Source organism: Pristis pectinata, chromosome 19, assembly GCF_009764475.1.
Source record: "Pristis pectinata isolate sPriPec2 chromosome 19, sPriPec2.1.pri, whole genome shotgun sequence".
NCBI classification, from domain to species: Eukaryota; Metazoa; Chordata; class Chondrichthyes; order Rhinopristiformes; family Pristidae; genus Pristis; species Pristis pectinata.
The window spans coordinates 39,321,504-39,346,008 of NC_067423.1; the positions used below are offsets into that span (position 1 = coordinate 39,321,504).

The window sequence follows — 24,505 nt, forward strand, 5'->3', positions numbered from 1 at the left end:
TCCTCTCTCCCACCCTCCCTCCCTCGTACTGCTACACACTAGCAATCTCTCCTCTCAGTCCTGATACAAGGTCTCAACCTTTTGCCTCCTCAGACGTGGCTTGATTTCTTCCAATGCTGTTTTGTTTTGTTACTTTAATGGAAAAGAATTGGCATATTTTTACATCTGATGACTGGCTTATACATTTAAGATTTCTTTATAGTCACGTGTACATCGAAACACATGCATCTTTTGTGTAGAGTGTTCTGGGGGCAGCCCGCAAGTGTCGCCACACTTCCAGCACCAACATAGCACGCCCACAACTTCCTAACCCGTACGTCTTTGGAATGTGGGAGGAAACCGGAGCACCCGGAGGAAACCCACACAGACACATTTACATGTGATGCAAGTGTTATGTATCTCTTACTTACTGAAATCAGAACCGACTTTTAATGAAATGCATTTTTAAACTAAAACGCTTGCTTTGAACATTGAAGACGGTAAAAAGATTCCACCACAAATATTTTATTGAGCTAATTCTGTGGGCAGGAAGAGAAACAAGAGTACAACTCACACAAAAACACTGCACACTTTTCAGCACCACACAAAATAATTTGTTACATAGGCATGGTGCAGAATCTTCAAGAACTCACCATGAGCACAAGGAATTGTTCCTTTTAAACACTGGTCTCAGATAGAAAATAGAACCTGAATTTACACAGCGTTCTCACTGCATAAATGCAAGTCCCCAAACACTTCGAAGCCAACGATGTCCTTCATTATGGTCACTGGCGCAATGTAGGGAAACACAGTTTGCCCACAGCTAGACACCACAAGCAGTGATGAGGCAAAAACCCAGGCCATCTGCTTTAGAGATGTCAGTCACAGGCTATATATTGGTGGGGAAGCAGACAGGTGTTTTGAAATTGTACTGTGACATCTTTTAACCACATTTGATGGAACATATACAGGTTTCCTGGAAATACCAGGCAGCGTCTGTGGAGGCAGAAACACAACGATCGTCGTGAAAGAATTGTCAAAGCTGTTACCCTCTCCACAGATGCTGTCTGACCTGCTGTGTGTTTCCAGTGTTTTCTGGCTTCAAAGATTCATAGATCCACACAACAACCAACCCGTCCATGCCGAACAAGATTCCCATCTGAGCTCGTCCCAATTGCTGCATTTGGCACATATCCCTCTAAACCTTTCCTAATAATTTTAGATTTTCAGCAGCTGCAGTTTTGTTTTTGCTTTTCATTGTCTCGGTTCAACAACTCAGTCAAAAAACTGTCCTGATTCTGGGCTGTAACCACATCACCGAAGCTTTGAGACTGGCTGCCAAGCCTTGACAGTTTCTGTCTATATATTAGTATTTGTACATAAATACATATATACAGTATGTAATGAGGAGTCCTGTGATCTGTGTAAAGGAACAACAATTTACTGGTTCTGTGACAGTGTGGTATGACAGTACTCCCTCACAACAGCCTGTCGTATTCTTCTATCAAATGACTCAGTCCAGACCATACACCACAATCACCCTCTCAAGCTAAGCTGAAGTTAGAAAGGACATCATTTAAATTATGTTACAACTGTACACAAGGATAGTGGACTAGCAATCCTGAAGCCATGAGTTCAAATTCCATTAAATCACTTGGTGAAACTGAATTCAGTTAAAATCTGCGGGCTTGGCTGTTATATAAACCTAACGGGCTAAGATATCTTTATTAGTCACATGTACATTGAAACACACAGTGAAATGCATCTTTTGCATAGAGTGTTCTGGGGGCAGCCCACAAGTGTTGCCATACTTCTGGCGCCAACATGGCATGCCCACAACTTCATAATCTGTAAGTCTTTGGAGTGTGGGAGGAAACCGGAGCACCCAGAGGAAACCCACGGGGAGAACGTACAAACTCCTTACAGACCGTGGCCGGAATTGAACCCGGGTCGCTGACTCTGTAATAGCATTACGCCAACAGCTACACTACCGTGCTAACATGGAACAGGTCCTTGGAGACTGTATCATTTGCCCTGCATTTCAAGTCCATTTACCTCCATTTGGTTCCAAAATACTTTAAAAAAAATTATTGACATCTGTGCAATCTAATTCAGACCATGTGTGACTCCAATCACCGCCATGCCTTAACAGTTATAACCCACCTGTCCAGGAACTCACTGCCTGTGAGGAGTGATAAACACGTTACTACTTGGCCTCCGAAGTTCATTCTACTGAAGTCAATGGGGTGAACTACAGAGGCAGAATCTAACGCACATTCTCCTATTTTGCACGTTCATCTTTGCAAGGTAACAAAAGACTTGAGAATAAATACATTGAGCAAATCATTTATAGCTTACCTTTTAAAACTCAACTTCATGGTATATCTTGCATCTAACAACATCAGAAATTTACCAAAGCTTGTGTATAAATTATCAAATGTTCACATGATGTCTACTCAATCTCAGTTTGGCGTGTAGTTTGTAGAAATCCGGCATTTTCAACTGTTACAGTTTTACTTTTGGAACGCATTATACGTGTCACTAATACAATATGATTCAGAGGAATGTAGGATTTTACAAGCATAAACAATGTGAATTTTATCTCAATACTTGACCTTTATCTCTATTACTTTGGTAGCGGAAATTATCTCCCAATTTGAATGGTTCACTAACCCCAATTAATAAAGGCTGGCACACAAATTCTTTTTGTACAATATTGTTGTCTGATAGACAAGCTCAGGGAGGCAACTTACATCAAGGGTGTAAGGTACACTAGTAGTGTGCTGAAGACGATGACACGGTTGTAACTCAGGAGGCAACATCACACAGAGTCACTGCACTAGAGAAGTGTGAATGGGGACGTGCTGAAGCTCATCAGCAGAACTGAAATGGAACTGAATTGAGAAGGCAGTTCTTGCCAGTGCCTCTGCCTGATATAAAACTGCTGGTGTGGCGTTCTGTTGAACACAACTGGAAATCAGGTTTATATTACAAGATTATTTGTGCTTTATTCTACTGCATGCTAAATGTCACCATGTGTCTAATGCCGCTGAAGGAGAGTTGGTGCTATTTTGAGATTTGGCACTTGCCCAACTGCTCAAGCCTTCAGTCGGACTGCTTGCGATGACGTCCCAAGCTTCAAGCCACCACACAGGTCCAGTCACTTTCCTTGCGTCCATACTGTCAAAGATATTTGTATTCTATTAGCATGATGGCATACATTAAGCAGTGTACAAGTATTAGGCTCACATCTCACCAATGCGAGAGACACTTTTACAATTATCAACACTTGTTCTTTTATCGTGTTGCAAGCAGATGTTTTCCTATCTTGTGGTAATCACTTAAATTAGCCCTCGTGAGCTATCAGATATTGTTTTCCGAAGTATATACTACCCTATGTGTCTCAGATACTCCAGCATGGTTGATCGTGTACAATACACCAGGTCATTATCCGTGAGGGGCAGAGACGTGGACTTCAACAAAAAATGTGGGTAGCACTGACACTTGACATTGACCTCTCCGTGAACTTGCATGCAAGTAAATATCAGGTTCTATGTTTCAGCTTTCACATAGAACAGTACAGCACAGGAACAGGCCCTTCGGCCCACAATATCTGCACCTAACATGATGCCAAATTAAACTAAATCTCTTCATGATCCATATCCCTCCATTCCCTGCATATTCATGTGTCTTTCTAACAGCCTCTTAAACGCCACTATTGTACCTGCCTCCACCACCACCCCTGGCAGCCCGTTCCAGGCACCCACCACCCTCTGTGTAAAAAACTTGCCCCGCACATCTCCAATAAAAGTTCCGCCTCTCACCCTAGATGCACGTCCTCTAATACTTGACATTCCTACCCTGGGAGAAAGATTCGCATCACCTGCCTATCTATGCCTTTCATAATTTTATGAACTTCTAACAGACCTCCCCTCAGCCTTCGCTGCTCCAGAGAAAACAACCATAGTTTGTCCAACCTCTCCTTACAGCTCATACCCTCTGATCCAGGTGGCATCCTGGTGAACCTCTTCTGCACCCTCTCCAAAGCCTCCACATCCTCCCTGTAAATGGGGTGACCAGAACTGCACACGACAGGAGATTTTAATAGAAGATTTCAGCCTGTTTCTTGAGGCCAGACCCACAGGAAACCCGATGGCCTTTAGACCGTTCAAAGCTAATGAAAGCCTTTAAAATAATTTGGATCATCAGAAACACTCCAGATAGGCTTAAATAATTTTTTTAAGATTCAAAATAATCCAGAATAAAAATATAAGACACTTTGCCTCATTCTATTGCTTCACCTCTCCTCTCTTTCACCCTAAGGGCAGCAGAGTGGTGCAGCTAGTACAGACACTGCCTCACAGCACCAGAGACCCAGGTTCAATCCTGACCCCCTGGTGCTGTCTGTCACCGCGTGGGTTTCCTCCGGGTGCTCCTGTTTCCTCTCATATCCCAAAGACTTACGGGTTGGTAGGTTAATTGGCCGTTGTAGTTTCCCGCCTGGTGTGTAGGTAAATGGTAGAAAATGGGGGAGTTGATGGGAATGTAGGGAGAACAAAAATGGGATTGGTACTTTAGTGTAAATGGGTGGTCGATGGCTAGGGCGCACTAGATGGGCTGAAAGGCCTGTTATGGTGCTGTGTTTCTCCGTGACTGACTCTGAGAGTGTGATGAAGTATCATTCATTTGCCTGGATGAGTTTAGCTGTAGTAACATGCAGGGATCTCAACTTAATTCAGAAAATGTCAGTCTGATGGATTGAAACCACATTCACCAGCTTTTACACACTCATTTCATGAGTATAAAATGTACTCGTGAAAGATTAGTGTAAATGAGTGCCTAATGGTCAGCGCATACTCAGTGGGCCAGTGTTTCTGTGCTGCATCTCTCCATCATTCCACAATGATGGCCGTTTGCATTTCTCCTCTCTGGCCCAACACTTCCTCTGCCCCTTAAAACCAGGCCTAAATCTTTAAATTTTCTTCATTCTGCTGAGCTCGAAATTTTCTGCATCTTAGATCTCGAAATATCAGTTCTGCTGAGCTGAAGGATCAGTTCTGTTTCTGTCTCCACAGATGCTGCCTGGCCTGTGGGTATTTCCAGCATCTTGTGTTTTTATTCCCAGGGAAACATACAGCATGGAAACAGAACCTTCAGTCCACCGTCCGTGCCAAGCTTCAATCATTGGTCCTTGTGCAGGGTTTCAACCCAAAATGGAATGTCGAAAGCCCAATGCATCATTGGCACATCTCTCCCCACCATCGGCAGCATCTATAGGAGCCACTGCCTCAAGAAGGCAACATCCATCATCAAAGATCCCCACCATCCAGGCCATGCCATCTTCTCTCAGCTACCATCAGGCAAGAGGCACAGAAGCCTGAGGTCCCACACCAACAGGTTCAAGAACAGCTACTTCCCTTCAACCATTCGGTTCTTGAACCAACCGGCACTACCTCAGTATAGCAACATTATGACCACTTTGCACTACAATTGACTTTGTTTTGTTCTAATTGTGTTCATTCTTGTATAATTTTTGCATAATTTATTTATAATTAACATTTTCCTCATGAATGTTGTGTATCTGATGCTATGTGCCTGTGATGCTGCTGCAAGTAAGTTTTTCATTGCACCTGTGCACACATGTACTTGTGCATATGACAATAAACTCGATTTTGACTTTGACAATTCCTTTCCTCCCACAGACGCTGCTCGACCCACTGAGTTCCTCCAGCAGACTGCGTGTAGCTCCAGACTCCAGCACCTGCAGTCTCTTGTGTACCCATTTACACTAATCATGCACTAATCTTGTTTCATTCTCCCCATACGTGCTATAACACGATAGTTCCGTTCCTAAGAAAGCGCACGTTATAGAAAGTTGTGTTATAGCAGAACACACTGTAGTTGCCTTCAAAGCAAAGATTTAAACAGGTTTTCCCGAACATGCTATAACCAATGCAGCCTGTGTAATACAAATAATGTTCCCTAATCTATCAATCGCATTATAACCAATTTGCATTATGGAAACACACATTATAGCAGAACTACTTGTATTCCCATGAACTCCCCCCTAAGTTTACCACTTACCTACACACAAGGGGCAATTAGCTGACCAGCCTGCATATCTTTAGGATGTGGGAGCATCCAGACTGAAACCCATGCCATCAGTGTGTAGATGAATGGTAGACACTGGGGGTGTGTTGATGGGAATGTGGGGAGAATAATATGGGATTAGTGCAAGTGGGTGTTTGATAGTCAGCGCAGACTCAGTGGGCCAAAGGAACTGTTCGTGGCCTCAATGAGAGTGGTACACAGTTCTGCTCATCAGGGGTCGAGATGAGGACGACTGCTCAGTGATCCAGAATTTGGTATACAGGGCATTTTGGAAATGTAGTAAACATCAAGGGGAGCAGACATCAAGAGGGACTGGCGAAACAGTCAGCCATTTGGCAGATATCTAACGCCAGGAAATATGAATGGAAATAGTAAGTAGGATAAGGTCAGTAATAAGTTTTAAAAATTACAATGTTAACATCTGTGCTGGAATGGAGAATCTGGGAGTGTACATGTTCAGATCTTAGAAAGAAGCAGGACAAGTTGAAAAGGTTGTTAAAAGAGAATATTAGAATCAATGTGTCATTAACTGATGACTGGTCTATAAGACAAAGGCAAGATGACAGGAAGCTTCATTAACCACTGGCTTGGTCTCAGATGAATTAGTCTGTTGAATTCTGGGCACCACACTTTACAGCAGTTTAGTAGGGGTTTGGGACTACAGTGATTAAGTTATCAGGCTAACAGCCAGAGTTCTAGACCATTGATCCAGAGACATGAGTTCAAATCCCAACATAGCAGCTGGGGAATTAAAATTCAAGTAATTAAATAAACTGAGAATTGAGGTAAACAAAACCAGTTTCAGAATGGATTGTTGGAAAAGCTTATCTCCTTCATTAATATCCTTCAGGGAAGGAAATCTGCTGTTTACACCTGATCTGGTTTACTCCTGACCTATCAATGTAGTTGAGTCATAGAGAGGCAGAGAGTCACACACCATGGAAACAGGCCCTTCGGCCCAACTCGTCCATGCCAACCAAGATGCCTATCTACGCTAATCCCATTTTCCTGCATTTGGCCCATATCCCTCTGCCGCTTTCCTATCCTTCTACCTGTCCAAATGCTTTTTAAATGCAGGGATTGTACCTGCTTTTACCACCTCCTCTGGCAGCTTGTTCCATATACCCGCCATCTCTGTGTGAAAAACATATCCCTCAGATCTCCTTTAAATATTTCCCCTCTCACCTTAAACCTATACCCTCTAGCTTTCAACTCCTCTACCCCTGGAAAAAGGCTGTGACCATCTACCCTATCTATGCCCCTCATAACTTTATAAACGACTATAAGGTCACCCCCTCAGCCTCCTGCACTCCAGTGTGAACAATCCCTGCCTATCCAATCTCTCCTTATAATTAAATCCCTCCATTCCATGCGACGTCCTGGTGAATCTCTTGTGAACCCTTTCTCGCGCTACCACATCCTTGCGAGAGTGTGGTGACCAGAACTGCACACAATATTCCAAGTGTGGTCCAACCAATGTCTTGTACAGCTAGAACATGATGTCCCAACTCTTATTCTCAATACCCCTGCCAATGAAGGCAAGTAAGTTTAAACACCTTCTTCACTACCTAATCCACCTGTGTCACCAGTATCAGGGAACCACGAACTTGTAGCCCAAGGTCCCTCTGCACATCAACATTTCTATTTGGAACAAGCTACCAGAGGAAGTTGTAAAGGTGGGGACAATTACAATGTTTAAAAGACACTTGGACAGGAAATGTTTAGAGGGATATGGGCCAAATGCAGGCAAATGGGACTAGCACAGAAAGACATCATGGACGAGTTGGGCCAAAGGGCCTGATTCTGTGCTGTATAACTCTATGACTCCGTCTATGATTCAAGTGCTTGCCTGGACACTTTTCAAATGTTATCAGCTGTTGCTCTGTTTCCATCACTCTCTCCAGCAGTGTATTCCACTCGCTGGGTGAACAAAGGTCCCTCTCAGATCCCCTCTAAATCTCTTAACCCCTTACCCTAAATCTATGCCCTCTAGTTTTATCTACCTCTGACACAGGGCAAAATTCCTGCAGTCTACCCCACCCAGACCCCTCATAATTTTATACACCTTAACCTCCTCCACTCCAGGGAGAACAGCCTCTCCTGTCTCTCCTCATAAATGAAATACTCCATCTGAAGCAACATCCCGGTGAACCTACTCTGCACCCTCCCCAGAGCTGTCACATCCTTCCCATTCTATGGTGACCAGAACTGCACGCAACGCTCCAGCTGAGGTCGGCTCAATGTTTTATGAAGCTGGAGCATAACCTCCCTGCTCTTGTATTCTGCCTCGACTAATGAAGGCCAGTATCCCATATGCCTGCTTAACCACGTTATCAACCCAATAAACATAATAATCAATACCATTATTAGCCAGACTATTGACCTGTTTTACAGTCTTGCCTTTATGATATCACCAGGGAGCTCTGTGCTGCAAAGCAGCTCATTGTTTTATTGAATAGTTAGTGGCTGATGTAGGCATTGACAGCCAGTGTCATGGCTTTCTGCTCAGCATCCTCTGTGTCCTCACTGTCCAAGGGTTTCTACTCAGCTTGCTCTGTGTCCTCACTGTCCAAGGGTTTTAACCCTTCTCCTGTAACACAGACACCAAAATGACCTCAGCTGGGAGTTGAGTGTTTTCCCTGCAGATACACTCAGGCATCCAATCAAGACTATTTCTTGTTTTTTTTTCCTCAAACATTAAGTAGGATTTAAATAATTTTCTTTCTGCAAGTTTAAAAATTCAAAACTACACTATCGCCTACAGACAAACTGTCTTCCAGCCAAACCCACGATAATAGGCACATACCTTGACAACTATTGACTGTGCTTTGCACTCCCTAACAATACTGGTGGGGCAAGGAAATGAGAGTACGTGGAGCCAATGAAGCAAATGGCTTACCCTTCTGTAATTCTGCCTTGGTGTTCCCTCGTGCTCTTTATATTCGTCCCACTTACACTGTATTTCTTCTCCTCAGTCTTTTGATCAAATTGTATGGTGTTACATTCCCCTGTGTTAAAACTTTAATCGACCAGTCTACACCCTCGGTTAGTCTGTTACCACCCTTCTCGTTGCTTGTAGGATTTCCAAGGTTGGTTTCATCTACTGACCTTTCAATTATGCCCTGTGCCAGACACACAATGTACATCAGAAAGTGGTTGCACGGTGATTGGCATTGACCAGCTGAACCTCCATGGGTGGACAATGCCTTTGTGGGCTGTGGGAGCGACTAGCCACACTGGCTGGTACAACAGGCTGAGTCCATCTGCACTAAACACAGCATTTCTTCATGTGCCAGTTATTGTTAACTAGAGTCATAGAGTCATACAGCACAGAAACAGGCCCTTCGGCCCAACTGGTCCATGCCGACCAAGATTCCCATCTAAGCTAGTCCCATTTGCCAGCGTCTGACCCATAACCTTCTAAACCTTTCCTATCCATGGACCTGTCCAACTGTCTTTTAAAAGTTGTTATTGTACCTGCCTCAACCACTTGCTCTGGCAGCTCATTCCACATATGTACCACCCTTTGTGTAAAATGGTTGCCCCTCATTCCTATTAAATCTTTCCTCTTTCACCTTAACCTATGCCCTCTAGTTCTTGATTCCCCAGCCCTGGGGATAAAGACTGAGTGCATTCACCCTATCTATGCCCCTCATAATTTTATACACCTCTATAAGATCGCCTCTCAGTCTCCTACGCTCCCAAGGAAAAAAGTCCCAGCCTGCCCAACCTCTCCCTATAACTCAGTCCCTCATGTCCTGGCAACATCCTTGTAAATCTATTGTAGGTTTAAGCTTTTGTACCATCAGTGGTAGTGTTAGGTACAACAGCCTAGTGGTTTTGGTAATAGAACAGCATCCTAAATGGTCATGAGTTCAAGACCCAGCAGCACAGTCTGTGAAACTGGGCGTAATTTAAGCTGACATCAGAGAAACAACTGTGAAAGTGATCACACTGCCATAAAGATCTGGTTAGCAGGTGAGCTGCTGGGGGAAGAAGACACCATGTTGACCAGACCTGGTCCATCTTATTCTTCTTTCCCTCAAGGACAACAGAGCTGGGGCAAGTCTACAAGTCTCACCCACAAAGGGACACAAGTCGACCAATCAGCCTCTGAGGCTGGAACACTATTTATTAACTGATAGCCTTAGCTTAATCTAATTGTACTTAGCATGCAGTTTGTACAATTCAACCTACCTGCCCCAACTGGATGCACTTCTCAGGCTTGAGAAAGTGGCAACACTGGTAAATAGGTTGCAAATGACCTGCATTCTGACTGGTTGCATCACCACCTGGTATGGAGGCTCCGATGCACAGGATCGAAAGAGGGTTGTAGACTCAGCCAGCTCCATCACGGGCACAACCCTTCCCAACATCAAGGACATCTTCAAGAGGCGGTGCCTCAAGAAGGCAGCATCCATCACTAAGGACCCCCACCATCTGAGACATGCCCTCTTCTCATTACTACCATCGGGGAGGAGGTACAGGACCCTGAAGACCCACACTCAGTGATTCAGGAACAGCTTCTTCCCCTCCGCCATCAGATTTCTGAACGGTCCATGAACCCATGAACATTACTTCCTTTTCCTTTTTCTTTGCATTATCTATTCACTTTCGTAATTTATAGTAATCTCATACCTTTGCACTGTACTGCTGCCGCAAAACAACAAATTTGATTCTGAATTCTGCTTGCCTTCATAGATCAAGGCATAGAGTAAGAATTGGGACATAATGTTACAACCTTACAAGACACTGGTTAGGCCGCACTTAGCGTTCTGGGTGCAGATCTGGTCGCCACACTGTAGGAATGATGTGGTTGAGCCAGGTTCAAAGGCGGTTCTCCAAGGTGTTGCCTGGATGGGAGGACATTAGTTATGGGGAGAGCGTGGAGAGGCTGGTCTTGTTTTCCCTGGAGCAAAGGAGGCTGAGAGGTGACCTGATAGAAGTATACAAGATTATAAAAGGCAGAGATAGATAGGGGAGGCAGTCTGAATCTCTTTCCCATGGTAGGGATATCAAAAACAAGAGGGCATAGTTTTAAAGTGAGGGGTAGGAGTTTTAAAGGGGATCCGAGGGGCAAGTTTTTGACACAGAGAGTGGTTGATATCTGGAACACGCTGCCAGTGGAGGTGGTTGAATCAAATGCATTCACTACATTTAAAAGGCATTTAGTCAGGCATAGAAAGGATATAGTCCTGTTGTGGGCAAATGAGATAAGCATAGATGGGCAAAAAAATCAACATTTATGTGGTGTTCCTGTATCTGTAACTATTTCCATTCTGGAATAGCCTCACGTCCCCATGTGCTGTATTTCTCCAGCAGAGGAAAGAGCCTCCGAACATAGTCGTTTACTCATTGTAAACACCAGTGGATCACCCCCTCATACACAAGCAAACTCCCGTCAACTCATACTCACTTGTATATCAGTCAGGCTGTCAATAAGCTGCTTTGCTAACTTTGCTCCATTTTCCATGGTTGGAATGTGCAGGTTCTGGAATAACAGAAAAAAAGAATGTACAGCAGTTCCCGGCACTTACGCCTGTTGTGTTCATTGTGGTAGTTGTCTGCAGCAGGCATGCAGAATTGAAACACAATTGTTCCGATCACATCAGTTACAGAGCAACAAAAAACCTGCATCTGTGGGAGGAAAGGAATTGTCGACGTTTCGGGTCAAAACACTGCAACAGGACTGAGAGTGGGGAGGGGAGACGGCCAGTATAAAGAGGGGAAGGGGAGTGGTGAGACAGAAGTCCGAGGTGATTGGTGGACTGAGGAGGGGTGTAAGATGACGGGCGGGTTACCTCCCCTACATGGTGCAACCAGCACCTTCCAAACCCACGACCTCTACCTGCTAGCGAGACAAAAGCAGCAGAAGCACGGGGAACACCGCCACCTGGAAGTTGCCCTCCTAACCACACACTGTCCTGACCTGGAGATATATCTCCGTTCCTTTACCGTCGCTGGGTCAAAATCCTTCCCCAACACCTACACCTCAAGGACTGCAGAGGTTCAAGAAGGAAGTGAGCACCATCTCCTTAAGACAATTAAGGATGGGCATTTAAATGCTGGCTTGGTTTGCGAAGCCCGTATCCCTTGGATGTATATAAAATAATAAAGAATTGGAGAGGGTTCGTAAACTTTGAGGTGGAGCAACATTTGGGCAAGCATTGGTGCCATTTTATAACAAGCATTGCCACCAGTCTGTGGGTGAGAACTGCCACCAGTCTGTGGGTGAGAACTGCCACCATTTTGTGGGTGAGAACTGCCACCAGTCTGTGGGTGAGAACTGCCACCATTTTGTGGGTGAGAACTGCCACCAGTCTGTGGGTGGAACTGCCACCAGTCTGTGGGTGAGAACAGCAACCAGTCTGTGGATGAGAACTGCCACCATTTTGTGGGTGAGAACAACCACCAGTCTGTGGGTGGAACTGCCACCATTTTGTGGGTGAGAACAGCCACCATTTTGTGGGTGAGAACAGCAACCAGTCTGTGGGTGAGAACTGCCACCATTTTGTGGGTGAGAACAGCAAACAGTCTGTGGGTGAGAACTGCCACCATTTTGTGGGTGAGAACAGCCACCATTTTGTGGGTGAGAACAACCACCAGTCTGTGGATGGAACTGCCGCCAGTCTGTGGGTGAGAACTGCCACCATTTTGTGGGTGAGAACTGCCACCAGTCTGTGGGTGGAACTGCCGCCATTTGTGGACGACATCAACCTTCATCTCTTCTGCCATGCTGCACGAGTGACCTCAGGGAAAGGAAGTCTTCCATCATCCACTTGCATCAAGCGACAAACCAGTGTAGACCATGTATGAACATAGGAACAAAGGAACTACCAACGATAGATCATCAACCTGAACATTGACCCTGTTTCTCCCTCCACAGAGGGAGTGCTTCCAGCATTTTTTGCTTTTGTCTTCTGCTATAAAAGAATCCAATAACTTTGGCCCGTATCTCACCGGCACTGAGTTTAGTCAATCAGAACAGAAGCTTAAACCTTTCCTTTATGGGATGGGTGCACAAACACAGGTGGTTTGTAGCTGGTCTACATTGACATGTACCTGCCATGTTAACCGCCTCTCCCTCTAATTACTGCTTTCCAGTCTTCTACCATTACTCCCTTTTCTTTTTGTTACTACAAAGCCATTAAACGCACCAACATGATCAGCTTCATGTGACCTGTGGGCACGTCTCTCAGAAATTAACTTAAACCTTACCAAGTTGTGTTCACCACATTTACCCACACATCTCCTGTTCCTCTCCCATACCAGCCCCTGTGAAGCTGCTTGACCTGTTGAGTTATCTCTTGCCTGGGTCAGAAAGAAGCCCTTTAACACTGTGCCCATTTCCCCCTTCACTCACTCTCCCTGAAAGTGTATCTGTCGAGAGATGAAATCAACCCAAGCCACGCCGTCATATGAAAATCCAAAAGAGCGCAGACGCTGGCAATCTGAAACAAAAGCAGAAGAGACTGGAAACACTCAGCAGGTCAGGCAGCATCTGTGGAGGAAGACACGAAGTTAATGGTTCAAGTGAAAGACCCTTCATCAGAACTGGGGGAAGAGAAAAAAAAAGTTATTTCTAAGCTCCAGAGAAATGGAGAGTGGGATGAATAGGGCAAGAACACAACAAAACCTGCGGAATACTGAAAGGCCTGGATTGAGTGGATGAGGAGAGGATGCTTCCATTAGTAGGAGAGGCTAGGATCCGAAGGCACAGCCTCAGAATAAAGGGATGTCCCTTTAAAACTGAGACGAGGAGGAATTTCTTCAGCCAGAGGGTGGTGAATCTGTGGAACTCGTTGCCACAGAGGGCTGTGGAGACCAAGTCATTGGGTGTATTTAAGGCAGAGATTGATAGGTACTTGATTGGTAAGGGGGTTAAGGGTTACGGGGAGAAGGCAGGAGAATGGGGTTGAAAAAAATCAGCCATGATTGAATGGCGGAGCAGACCTGATGGGTTGAGTGGCCTAATTCTGTACATCTTATGGTCTAAAATAGGAGCAGGAGTAGGCCACTCAGCTCCTCAAGCCTGCCCTGATCATGTCCGATCTACCTCAGGCCTGAAGTCCTCTTCTGTGCCAGTTCTCCATGGCACTCAATTTCCTAATCTTTCAAAAATATATCCACCTCCATCTTAAATCCTCCTAATGATCTACCATCTCCCAAAGGCAATATCCTAATAGGGTGACCTTGTATCTCTTTCCAGAGATGCTGCTTCCAATGCTGTTTGTCAACCATTAGCGGAAGATAGCTCTCTCTTTACGTTATTCAACATTCAGCGTCCTCACCTCTCCTTTATAAAGGATCCGTCCCACTGGGCACACAACACAAGCAGTTCCTGATCCAAACATCTCCTTGACTCGGTTTTCCTTCAGTGCTTCGACCAGCTGGCTCATAGTGACTGGACGCTCCTCAACTTTGAACAGATTCTTTTCAATCCCAACAGAGAAGACCCAGAAGAAAAAAACAATCAGCTCTAGTTCACCTTTCTTTGCATGATTTATCAAAGGTAAAATTAGTACCCTCTTTATCACTGATGTATGTCTACAACAGCATTCCCCACAATTAAATCATTCATAACCACAGTTCATTTAAAAAATATTTGATGCCAAATTAGGTCTCATCAAATATTTGTCCCCAAAGGTATTGATAAATACTTCACGTAAAGTTGATGGTGCGGTCAGAAATAATAGATATTGATTCTCATTAATGAGTAAATATAACAATGTTGGGACTGAGATGCAGACATGAATTGCATTAATAGTTAATGTTCAAATCAAAATTAAACAGATTAGCAGACTACAAATTTAGTGTTGCATTTAGAGCAGCTAATTAGCTATTAGCATGATGCCAATCAGTTAGCAGAATACAGTAAGGTTAATGGTGTTTTGTTAAGCAACGTTTACTGACCCACTTGTGTGATAAATCCAGAATGCTTTGCCTTATGACTCCAGGTAATATGATGCCATCCAGTGGAGCTGTCACGAGCTCGTCCTCTAGGAAAACAGAATAGATTCTACTCAGAAAATGTACAGCAGGAAGACTAATTCGCTTGTTAAACTCCAGCACAGAGATCCAGCTGTATATAGCTTCCTGCTCTCACTATCTTAAAGCCTGTCTTTCACCAGCGCGGATTTCCTGTTTCCCTGCAGTCGTTAGTCCAGTGAGGGAGAAGAGGGGAGACACATGTGGCCCATCGCATCAGTTCTGCTTCTTTGACAGAGTGGTTCACTGAGCCCCACTCCTGCAATATTTCCCTGCAGAGGGGCAAGATCAAACTGGAGCTGCCCCAACCCCTGAACCCCCCAAGGCCGCTGACCTGATTCTGGCACTGGTTGGATGGACCAGCCGCCCCACCATGCTCAAGAGTCATCCCGTAAAGCAGAGACTGGGCCTCAGATGGTGGATCCTGTTTGTCTAAATGTCAATGATTATCGGAGGAGTTTACAAATAAGTCTGAAATAATGGGAAAAAATAATAAATTTAATTGAAACCATAGAAATTAATTAAGATAAAGTTAAATGCAGACATCACGGAAACCAGCCTCCCCTCCATGGACTCTGTCTCTACCTCTCACTGCCTCGGTGAAGCAGCCAGCATAATCAGAGACCCCATCTACCCGAGTCATTCTCTCTTCTCTCCTCTTCCATCCAGACTGCCAGGTTGGTTCCGTTGTAGAACTGAGGCCACTTACATGCTGTCCAGTTCGATGGATCAAGTGGGTTGCAGGAATACAAGATTGGGAGGCAGTCATTCAGTCTGCTTTGCCCTCCAGACAGATTGACCTGCACCTTGCCCACCTCCACCTCCAACTGAGATCCAGCTAATCCAACACACGTGGCCTTTTGGGAATGGAGTTCCAGATTCCTGCAGCGTCTGAATGAGAAACTGCTTCGCCCAGTGTAGCGGTTAGCATAAAGCTGTTACAGCGCCAGCGACCCGGGTTCAATTCCGGCCGCTGTCTGTAAGGAGTTTGTACGTTCTCCCCGTGTGTCTGGGTGGGTTTCCTCTGGGTGCTCCGGTTTCCTCCCACATTCCAAAGATGTATGGGTTAGGAAGCTATGTTGGCGCCAGAAGTGTGGCGACACTTGCGGGCTGCCCCCAGAACACTCTACGCAAGAAGATGTATTTCACTGTGTGTTTCGATGTGACTAATAAAGATTTCTTATCTTATATCTCCCTGCTCGCCCACCATTTCTACAAATTACTCAAAAGAATAGAAGAACAAATGAAACAGAAGCTGGAGTAGGCCATTCACCCCCTCAAATAGTTCTCTGATCTTTTACCTAAACACCACTTTCCTGCACTAACCCCATAGCCCTCAATTTCCTTAATATCCAGAAATCAAATCTTCTGATATTTTCTGTACAAAAATAGTTATTCAACAGACACAGCACAGATCAACAGCAAAGACGATACTTCTTCATAAGAAGAGGCTTTTGCAAAGGCCAGAGGATCGCCGGGGTTATCTACTGGGTAACACGGGTCTCTGCGCACAGCCACACACTTCATAATCCCACAGAGAGGTTTTTACAGTTCAATTCAACTCACTGTGCTGTTCAGCACTTAGTGGAAGGGAGTAACTTTTTTGAATCGCTGTAACCCTTGATGTGAAAGTTCTCCCATGCCAGGGTTAAGAGCAACACAATTCAGACCCTATTTTCAAGGGGACACAAGAGACTGCAGGGGCTGGATTCGGAAGCAACAATCTGCTGGACTAACTCAGTGGGTCGAGCAGCATCTGTAGGGGGATTATATTTCCAAGTCAACATGGTTTGTGATTTGGAAGGGTCCTTGAAGGTACTGGTTTTCCATGCAGCTTTGTCCTTACAGTCGGAAGAATCTGGGAAGTGCTGCCAGAGCAGCCTTGGAAGGTTGGCACGCACATGTACGCCAGTGGAAGAGGCAATGAAAATATTCAGGGCAATTGGCGAGATGTCAATCAAACAGACTGCCTTGTCCTGAATGGTGTCAAGCTTCCTGAGTGTTATTGGAACTCCGCTCATCTAGAGGAGTGGGAAATATTCCACCACTCTCCTGGCTTGGGTGCTGTCGACGGTGGAAGGGTTTGCGGAGTCAGATCACCACAATCCTCTGGCGAGCTCCCATGAACAATGCTGACCCTGGAATGATGATGTTTGGGATTTGTTGATAGCAATGCCAATCAATGCTGGGGAAAAGGCTCGTCCCCCTGGAGATATGTATCACCTGACACTTTGTAGCACAGATATTTAGAAATTAAGTGAATCAAATGATCTGGGGTTAGAGCAGGAAAATAGCACTAAGGTAGAAGATCTTATTGAATGGCAAGCAGTTATGTATATTCGACTGCTTCTAGACCTTCTGTTCATAATGCTGATCGCCACGTATCAGCTCATGTCGTCCAGGTCTTGCTGCTTGCAGGATCAAACTATGTTACAACTTTACAAAACACTAAGTAGGCCGGACTTGGAGTACTGGATGCAGTTCTGGTCGCCACACTGTAGGAAGGATGTGATTGTGCTGGAGAGAGTGCAGAGGAGATTGACCAGGATGTTGCCTGGATTGGAGGACTTTAGTTACGGGGAGAGATTGTACAGCTGGGCTTGTTTTCCCTGGACCGAGAGAGGCTGAGGTGTGACCTGATAGAAGTACATACAATTCTGATAGGCAATAGATCGGGTAATTGTATTTTATTGGGATCACTGGGATTTGGAATTTCCAACCACGAGCAGTAGAGGAAGCAAAAGTCATCAAAGCTTTTGGAAAGGATGCGGGTAAGTACAGCAAGATGAAAAGTTATAAGTCGCCAGAGGAATAGCAGGGGTGGGGATTAAACTGATCCCGCCTGCCTGCACATGGTCTATATCCCTCCACTCCCTGCCTGTTCATGTGCATTTCTGAATGCCTCTTAAATGTTGCTGTCGTATCTGCCTCCACCACCTCCCCTGGCAGCCTGTTCCAGGCACCCACCACTCTCTGTGTATAAAAACTTGCCTCGCCCTGGGGAGGAAAGACTCAGACTGTCTACGCTAAAGCACGCCGCTCATAATTTTATAAACTCCTATCAGGTCTCCCCTCAGCCTCTGACACTCCAGAGAACGCAATCCAAATTTGTCCAGCCTCTCCGTTATAGCTAATACCCTCCAATCCAGGCAGCATCCTGGTGAAACTTTTCTGTATCCTCTACACCATCTCTTCTTCATTCAGCATATTTCTACAACCCCATAAAAGAGGCACGCATCAACATGAATCTATCTTAAAAGCAGTCAATCATTTTTGTACGAGTACCCAGGTGCTTTCGTCACTGTTAAATACTGTCAATGGTTGTGGCATGTAACAGAAATTATAGCATTAGGATTTGAAAGTCATTTCCTTTGATTTCTTTGCAATAATATTTCAGTGTGTGTAACTGAGACAAGTTACCTCCGCCATCAGTTTTGGAACAATCATGATGACAACTTTGATCAGTGAGACAGACTTCTTGTGAGGAACTTGGACCCAAATGTCCTGCAGTGATAAAATGTTTGATCAGGTAACATTTTCAACACAGCATTTTCCAGGAATCTTCTCAAGCAAAGCTGGCACAGAGCCGTGGGAGGAGACAGTACCCAAGGTCTTGGACGAAAAGGCAGACTTTATAGAGAGAGAGGTGGTGAGGTTTCGAGGGGCAAGTCCAAAGTTTGGTGGACATATAGAAGGACAAAAATGGAGAGGCACAGAGATCTCAGAGGATTGTAGAAGAGGCAGAAACTCAGACCTCCAGCATTATTTTTTATTCTCCCACCTTTCCTCTGCCCTCACTTATCTCCTTCCAGTTGTATCTCCCTGATCTGCGAGTAACAAGCCTTCCCCAGCTTATACCAATGTCCCCCTTTGTACCGTTCAATCTCCACTGGTCTCCAGCCTATCACAGACATTCACTTTCCTCTCTACACCCCTCCCACTTCTCTGTAGCTTAAAATATGTCTGGTTTCTAACTTCCCTTGGCTCAGGTGGAAGGTCATCAACCTGAAGCATTGACGCTGTTTCTCACTCCACAGAAGCTGCCTGACCTGCTGAATATTTCCAGCATTTCCGACTTTTATGTTAAACAGGACCGTAGGTTTCAAAAAGTGGGATCAGAGGGGTTTGAAAGCAACGATGAGAATTTTAAACAAAATTACAAACTGCTGGAGGAACTCAGCGGGTCGAGCAGCATCTGTGGGGGGTGGGGGAGAGGAATTGTCGACGTTTCAGGTCGAGAACCTGTTGCCACTGGACTGGGAGTCGACAAAGGTCAGGGAGCACAACAGGGATGGGTAAAGCAGGACACAGTGTGAGTTCAAATGCAGCCAGCAGAGTTCTGGATGATCTACACTTCACTGAGATAGGAGGTCATCTTGGAATAGAGACACAAAAGACTACAGATGGTGGAATCTGGAGCAACACACAAGATACTGGAGGAACTCAGCGGATCAGGCAGCACCCGAGGAGGGAAATGGACAGTCAACATTTTGGGTGGAGACCCTTCATCTGAACTGAAAGATAGAGGGGAGGTAGCTGGTATAAAGAGGTGAGGGGAAGGGGTGGAGCAAGAGCCGGCAGGTGATAGGTGGATCCTGGGAGGAGGGGTGATCGGCAGATGGAGGAGGGGAGAGTAGGAATGGTGACAGAGTCCGGGAGGTGAGAGGTGGAGGCAGCAAAGGGGCCGCAGATGATGGAATCTGATAGGACAGGAAGGTGGAGCCTGGAACCAAATAAGGGAGGTGGGGAGGGCAGATGGGAACAGTGGTGGGAGGGACCCCAGAGGGGGTAAGTGTGTGGGTGACGGGCAGATGGGGTGGGTAGAGGAGGGAAAGGAAACTGGGTGATGGGGGGGCTGGGGTGGGTGTAGGAAGATCCGGGCTGTAGGAAGAACCGGGTAGAAGCAGCCAGCGTAATCAAAGACCCCACCCACCCGGGTCATTCTCTCTTCTCCCCCCTCTCCCATCAGGCAGAAGATACAGGAGCCTGAGGGCACGTACCACCAGGCTCATGGACAGCTTCTATCCCACGGACTATTGAACAGTTCCCTTATACGATGAGGTGGACTCTTGACCTCACGATCTATCTTGTTATGACCTTGCACCTTATTGTCTACCTGCACTGCACCTCCCTGTAGCTGTGACACTTTACTCTGTACTATATTATTGCTTTTACCCTGTACTACCTCAACGCACTCTGTACTACCTCCATGCATTGTGGAATGAATTGATCTGTACGAATGGTATGCAAGACAAGTGTTTCACTGTACATCGGTACAAGTGACAATAACAAACCAATACCAATACCAATAGATCAGGAGGAGAGGGAAAAGGGACAGAGGGGGAGAAGTTTACCCGAAATTGGAAAATTCAATGTTCATTGGAATAGTCCGGTCTATAAGCAAAGAAACCAAGAAGAAGAGTTTCAGAGGCAGATAAACTGGGGCAGGAGTGGGAAACAGCCAGTGTTACAGGATCCATGGCCTTGAAGATGGAGCAAAAGATTAAAATGCAAGCAGTATGTAATTCACTTTGCAGATGTTCATCGTTTATTTTTTCTTGAATATTTGGAGATTAACCCAATTTTTTTCTTCTAATGGTTCAGCCGAGGATATATATGGTTGAAGAATCCTTTCAGGTTATAGTCCCAGAGTGCTGCTACTGCTTGTGAACGAGCTTGCTAGGTTTAAACATCATGAAGGATGGCTGTTTAAAATATGCAGATCCTTTAAGGATTATTTCAGAGATAACTTCCACGGCATTAAGGGACAACAGATAGCTTAGTGTGTTGTATTAAGTGCTGGGTAAGATACACTTGTTCTCCGATGTGTCAAAATAACACTTCCAGTCCATTCGAGCTTCAATTAAAATGCATTCAACCTCAGCCGGGAAATGGAGGGTGAACACAGCCATCTGCCCTTTATCCCTATTCTGCAGTGTGTGTGTATGAGCTGACTGCCCTTTTAATGGACAATGCAACTACCAAACTGATCCAAAGTAAAATGTCACAGATATCCCCTGCTGTGTTCAGTAGTACAGTATTTTAATAAAACTGCTACATGCCAGCAACAACTTGCTTTATATGGTGGTTTTAATGTAATAAAACATCCCAAGGTCCCTCACAGGAGCCTTATCAGACAAAGATTGCCATAGACACCAGCAAAGGCTTGGTCAGAGAAGTTCTTTTATTCATCTTAAAGGTGGGCAGCTGGAAAGATTTAAGGAGGGAATTCTAGAGTTCAACTGACAATGAAGCGGCAAAGGAAATTAGTAATGGGCATACAGTCGGAGCAGGGGGAGAGCAGAGACTTCAGAAAGTTATGGAGGGAGAGCACAGTGAGGCAATGGAGGCACATGAACACTAGGATGAGAACTCTAATTACATACAACATAGAACACACAGCAGAGGAACAGGCCCTTCGGCCCACAATGTTGTGCCAGACAAATTAAGCTAATGGTGTCTAATTAAACTAATCCTTTATCCCTGCAGATAGTCCACATCCCTCCATTCTCTGCACATTCTCTGCCTATCTAAGAGCCTCTTAAACACCTCTATTGTATCTGCCTCCACCAGCAAACCTGGCAGTACATTCCAGGCACCCACCACTCTCTGCATAAAAAACCTTCCCTGCACGTACCCTTTGAACTTTCCCCCTCACCTTAAATGCATGCCCTCTAGTATTAGACATTTCAACCCTGGGAAAAAGATACCAGCTGTCTACTCGATCTATGCCTCTCATAATTTTATAAACTTCTATCAGATCTCCCCTCAGCCTCCACCGTTCAAGAGAAAGCAACCCTAGTTTGTCCAACATCTCCTTATAGCACATGCCCTCTAATCCAGGCAGCATCCTGGTAAACCTCTTCTGCACCCTCTCCAAAGCCTCCACATCCTTCCTGTAATGGGGCGACCATAATTGAATGCAACGCTCCAGATGGGGCCTAACCAGAGTTTTATAAAGCTGCAACATAACTTCCTGACTCTTGAACTCAATGCCTCGGCCAATAAAGGCAAGCAAGCCATACACCTCCTTTACTATCCTATCAACTTGTGCGGCCACTTTCAGGGAGCTATGAATTTGGACCCCAAGATCCCTCTGTACGTCAATGCTGAGGCTTGCAGGGATATGAGCTGATGTCAAGAGCACCGCAGCAATGGGGAGTGGGTCTTGATATCAATAATGATTGGCAGAAGAGATGGGATAAACAGCGATTACTGCTGGTGGAAAATGGGAGGTTGGGCCAGGGTAGCTCGGAATGGTCAAGGTAAAGGTGACTAGAGCATCAGTTGTTTCACCAGTAGAAGAACAGTAGTGGATGGTTTCAGTACTGGGCAAGATAAGGAGTCGTTCCAGATACTGAGGTTGGGTAGAGTCAAGTTCAGCCTCAAGCACTGGCCAGAGAGGAAGGCACTGATCAAGGAGTGTGGATGGAAGGTGGTGAGCAGCGAGGCACAGCTGGTAACAAGTCAAGGTGTATGTAGGGAGCACACCCGTGAATGGGGCAGGTTTCTGATGGGGGTCAGGAGCTGGAACATGACGGGGGACCGGTAGCAGGCGACTGGAACGTCATTGTTCTAAACTCTATAGAAGCGTAAAGCCCTGTCTGCTCATAGGTCAATCACTCCCCCCTCACTCCCCCAGGAATTAATGTGGTGAACCTCCATTGCTTTCGCTTCAGCACAGGTCTATCTTTCCAGAGCTATGCAGACCAGACCTGTATATTATATCCCAGGTACAATCTCACCAATGTGTTCTACCATTTCAATTATGACATTGTTATTCTAGTACTCAAAACTTTGTCCATAAATGGCCAAAGCATCACTTATTTTCAATGCCTGCACATTAACTTTCACTGATTAATGTACAAGGAGACTTTTATCTATTTTGATGTTTGCAAACTCAATAAATTCTAACACACAGGTCCTCCCCAGGTTACGGCAGGATTCCGTTCACGTGAACTGTCCGTAACCCCGAGCACCTCACAAGTCGGAAATGTGGCCACAAACTGAGTTCCCACATCTTTCAGTCTCTCTCTGTTTACAAAGTACTCCGCTTTTTTGTTTTTATATCTGCTCAAACGGACGGCCTCACATCTTTCCACATTTTATTCCTTCTGACAAATCCTTACCCATTCACTCTACCTGTCCACATCCGCCTGAGGTGTCTCTGCGTCCTGCCCGTAAGTCACACTGACACCCAGTTTTGCATTTCAGCAAGTTACCCTTATTACCTTCGGTCCCCTTGTCTAAATCACTGATGTAGGTTGTAAACATCTGGGACCCCAGCACTGATTCCTATGGCACCCAACTAACTGAAGGCTCCCAAACTGAAAAGATTTATTTATTTGTACTCCCTGCCTCCATCTGTTAATCAATTGTCAGTCCGTGTCCATATTTTACCCCTGTTCCATATACTCTCATTTGGTTTTAAAACCTCATGCTTCACCTCCTGAAAGTCCACAAATCCACCCACCGCACTTTATGTATTCTGATGATTGCAAACGCAATGAATTCTAACACACAGGTCCTCCCCAGGTTACAGCAGGGTTCCGTTCCCATGAACTGTCCGTACCCCAAGCAATTCCCAAGTCGGAAGTGCGGCCACAGACCGAGTTCCCACACGGCAGAAGATGCCAGCAGCAGCCAGTAAATCCATCCCGCCGGTCTCCCAAACACTTGTTGGTATGTACGGGCTGTCGATAAGTGGGGCGGTCGTAAGTTGGGAAGAACCTGTATTTGTAAATCATGTTGATTCTGCCAAACCTTTTATTATTTGTAAGTGAAAGGTGTCATAAAGCTGGAAAGAGCGCAGAGGACATTTCTGAAGATGTTGCTCGGACTTGAGGGACTGAGTTATGGAGAGAGGTTGAAGCTAGAACTTTGTTCATCAGAGTATAGGAGAATGAGGGGTGATATAGAGGTGTGTAAAATCATGAGGGGCATAGATAGGTGCATGGAATGAGCTGCCGGGGAAGTGGTTGAGGCAGGTACATTAACAACATTTAAAAGACACTTGGACAGGGACATGGATAGGAAAGATTTAGAGGGATTTGGGCCAAATGGGACTAACTTAGATGGGAATCTTGGTTGGCATGGACCAGTTGGGCTGAAGGGCCTGTTTCTGTGCTGTATGACTCCAAGCTGTGTGAGCACTTCCTTGATTATATATTCCAGCTCTTCCCCTCCTACTGAGTCAAGCTAACTGGTCTGTGATTCCTGTGTTCTCTCTCCCTCTTCTTAAACAGAACCTATCAAATTTCGGAAGATGACAACCTATGCATTCACTTTTTCTGTGGCCACCTCCTTCAAAGCCTTGCAATACAGGCCAACAGTTCCTGGGGATTTATAGGCTTTTAAGCCCTGTTAATTTCTCCAGCACTTTTTTATGAAGACTTATCCTAACTTGTTTTAGCTCTTTATTCTCTCT

The 24,505-nt window shown here is 45.3% G+C and overlaps 1 protein-coding gene across 1 annotated transcript in view; it reads right to left on the reverse strand.

Moving 5' to 3' along the window:
- Nucleotides 1-488: 488 nt before the first annotated feature.
- The window catches only part of bcat1 (branched chain amino-acid transaminase 1, cytosolic), a 77,568-nt gene continuing 53,551 nt past the window's right edge, over nucleotides 489-24,505 (reverse strand). The window contains exons 8-11 of the mRNA XM_052034319.1: nucleotides 15,004-15,089; nucleotides 14,382-14,522; nucleotides 11,507-11,581; nucleotides 489-3,159 (exon numbers count right to left, since the gene is read on the reverse strand). Of these exons, the coding sequence (XP_051890279.1) occupies nucleotides 3,118-3,159; nucleotides 11,507-11,581; nucleotides 14,382-14,522; nucleotides 15,004-15,089 (344 nt within the window). The 3' untranslated portion in view covers nucleotides 489-3,117. The remainder of the gene's footprint in view (nucleotides 3,160-11,506; nucleotides 11,582-14,381; nucleotides 14,523-15,003; nucleotides 15,090-24,505) is intronic.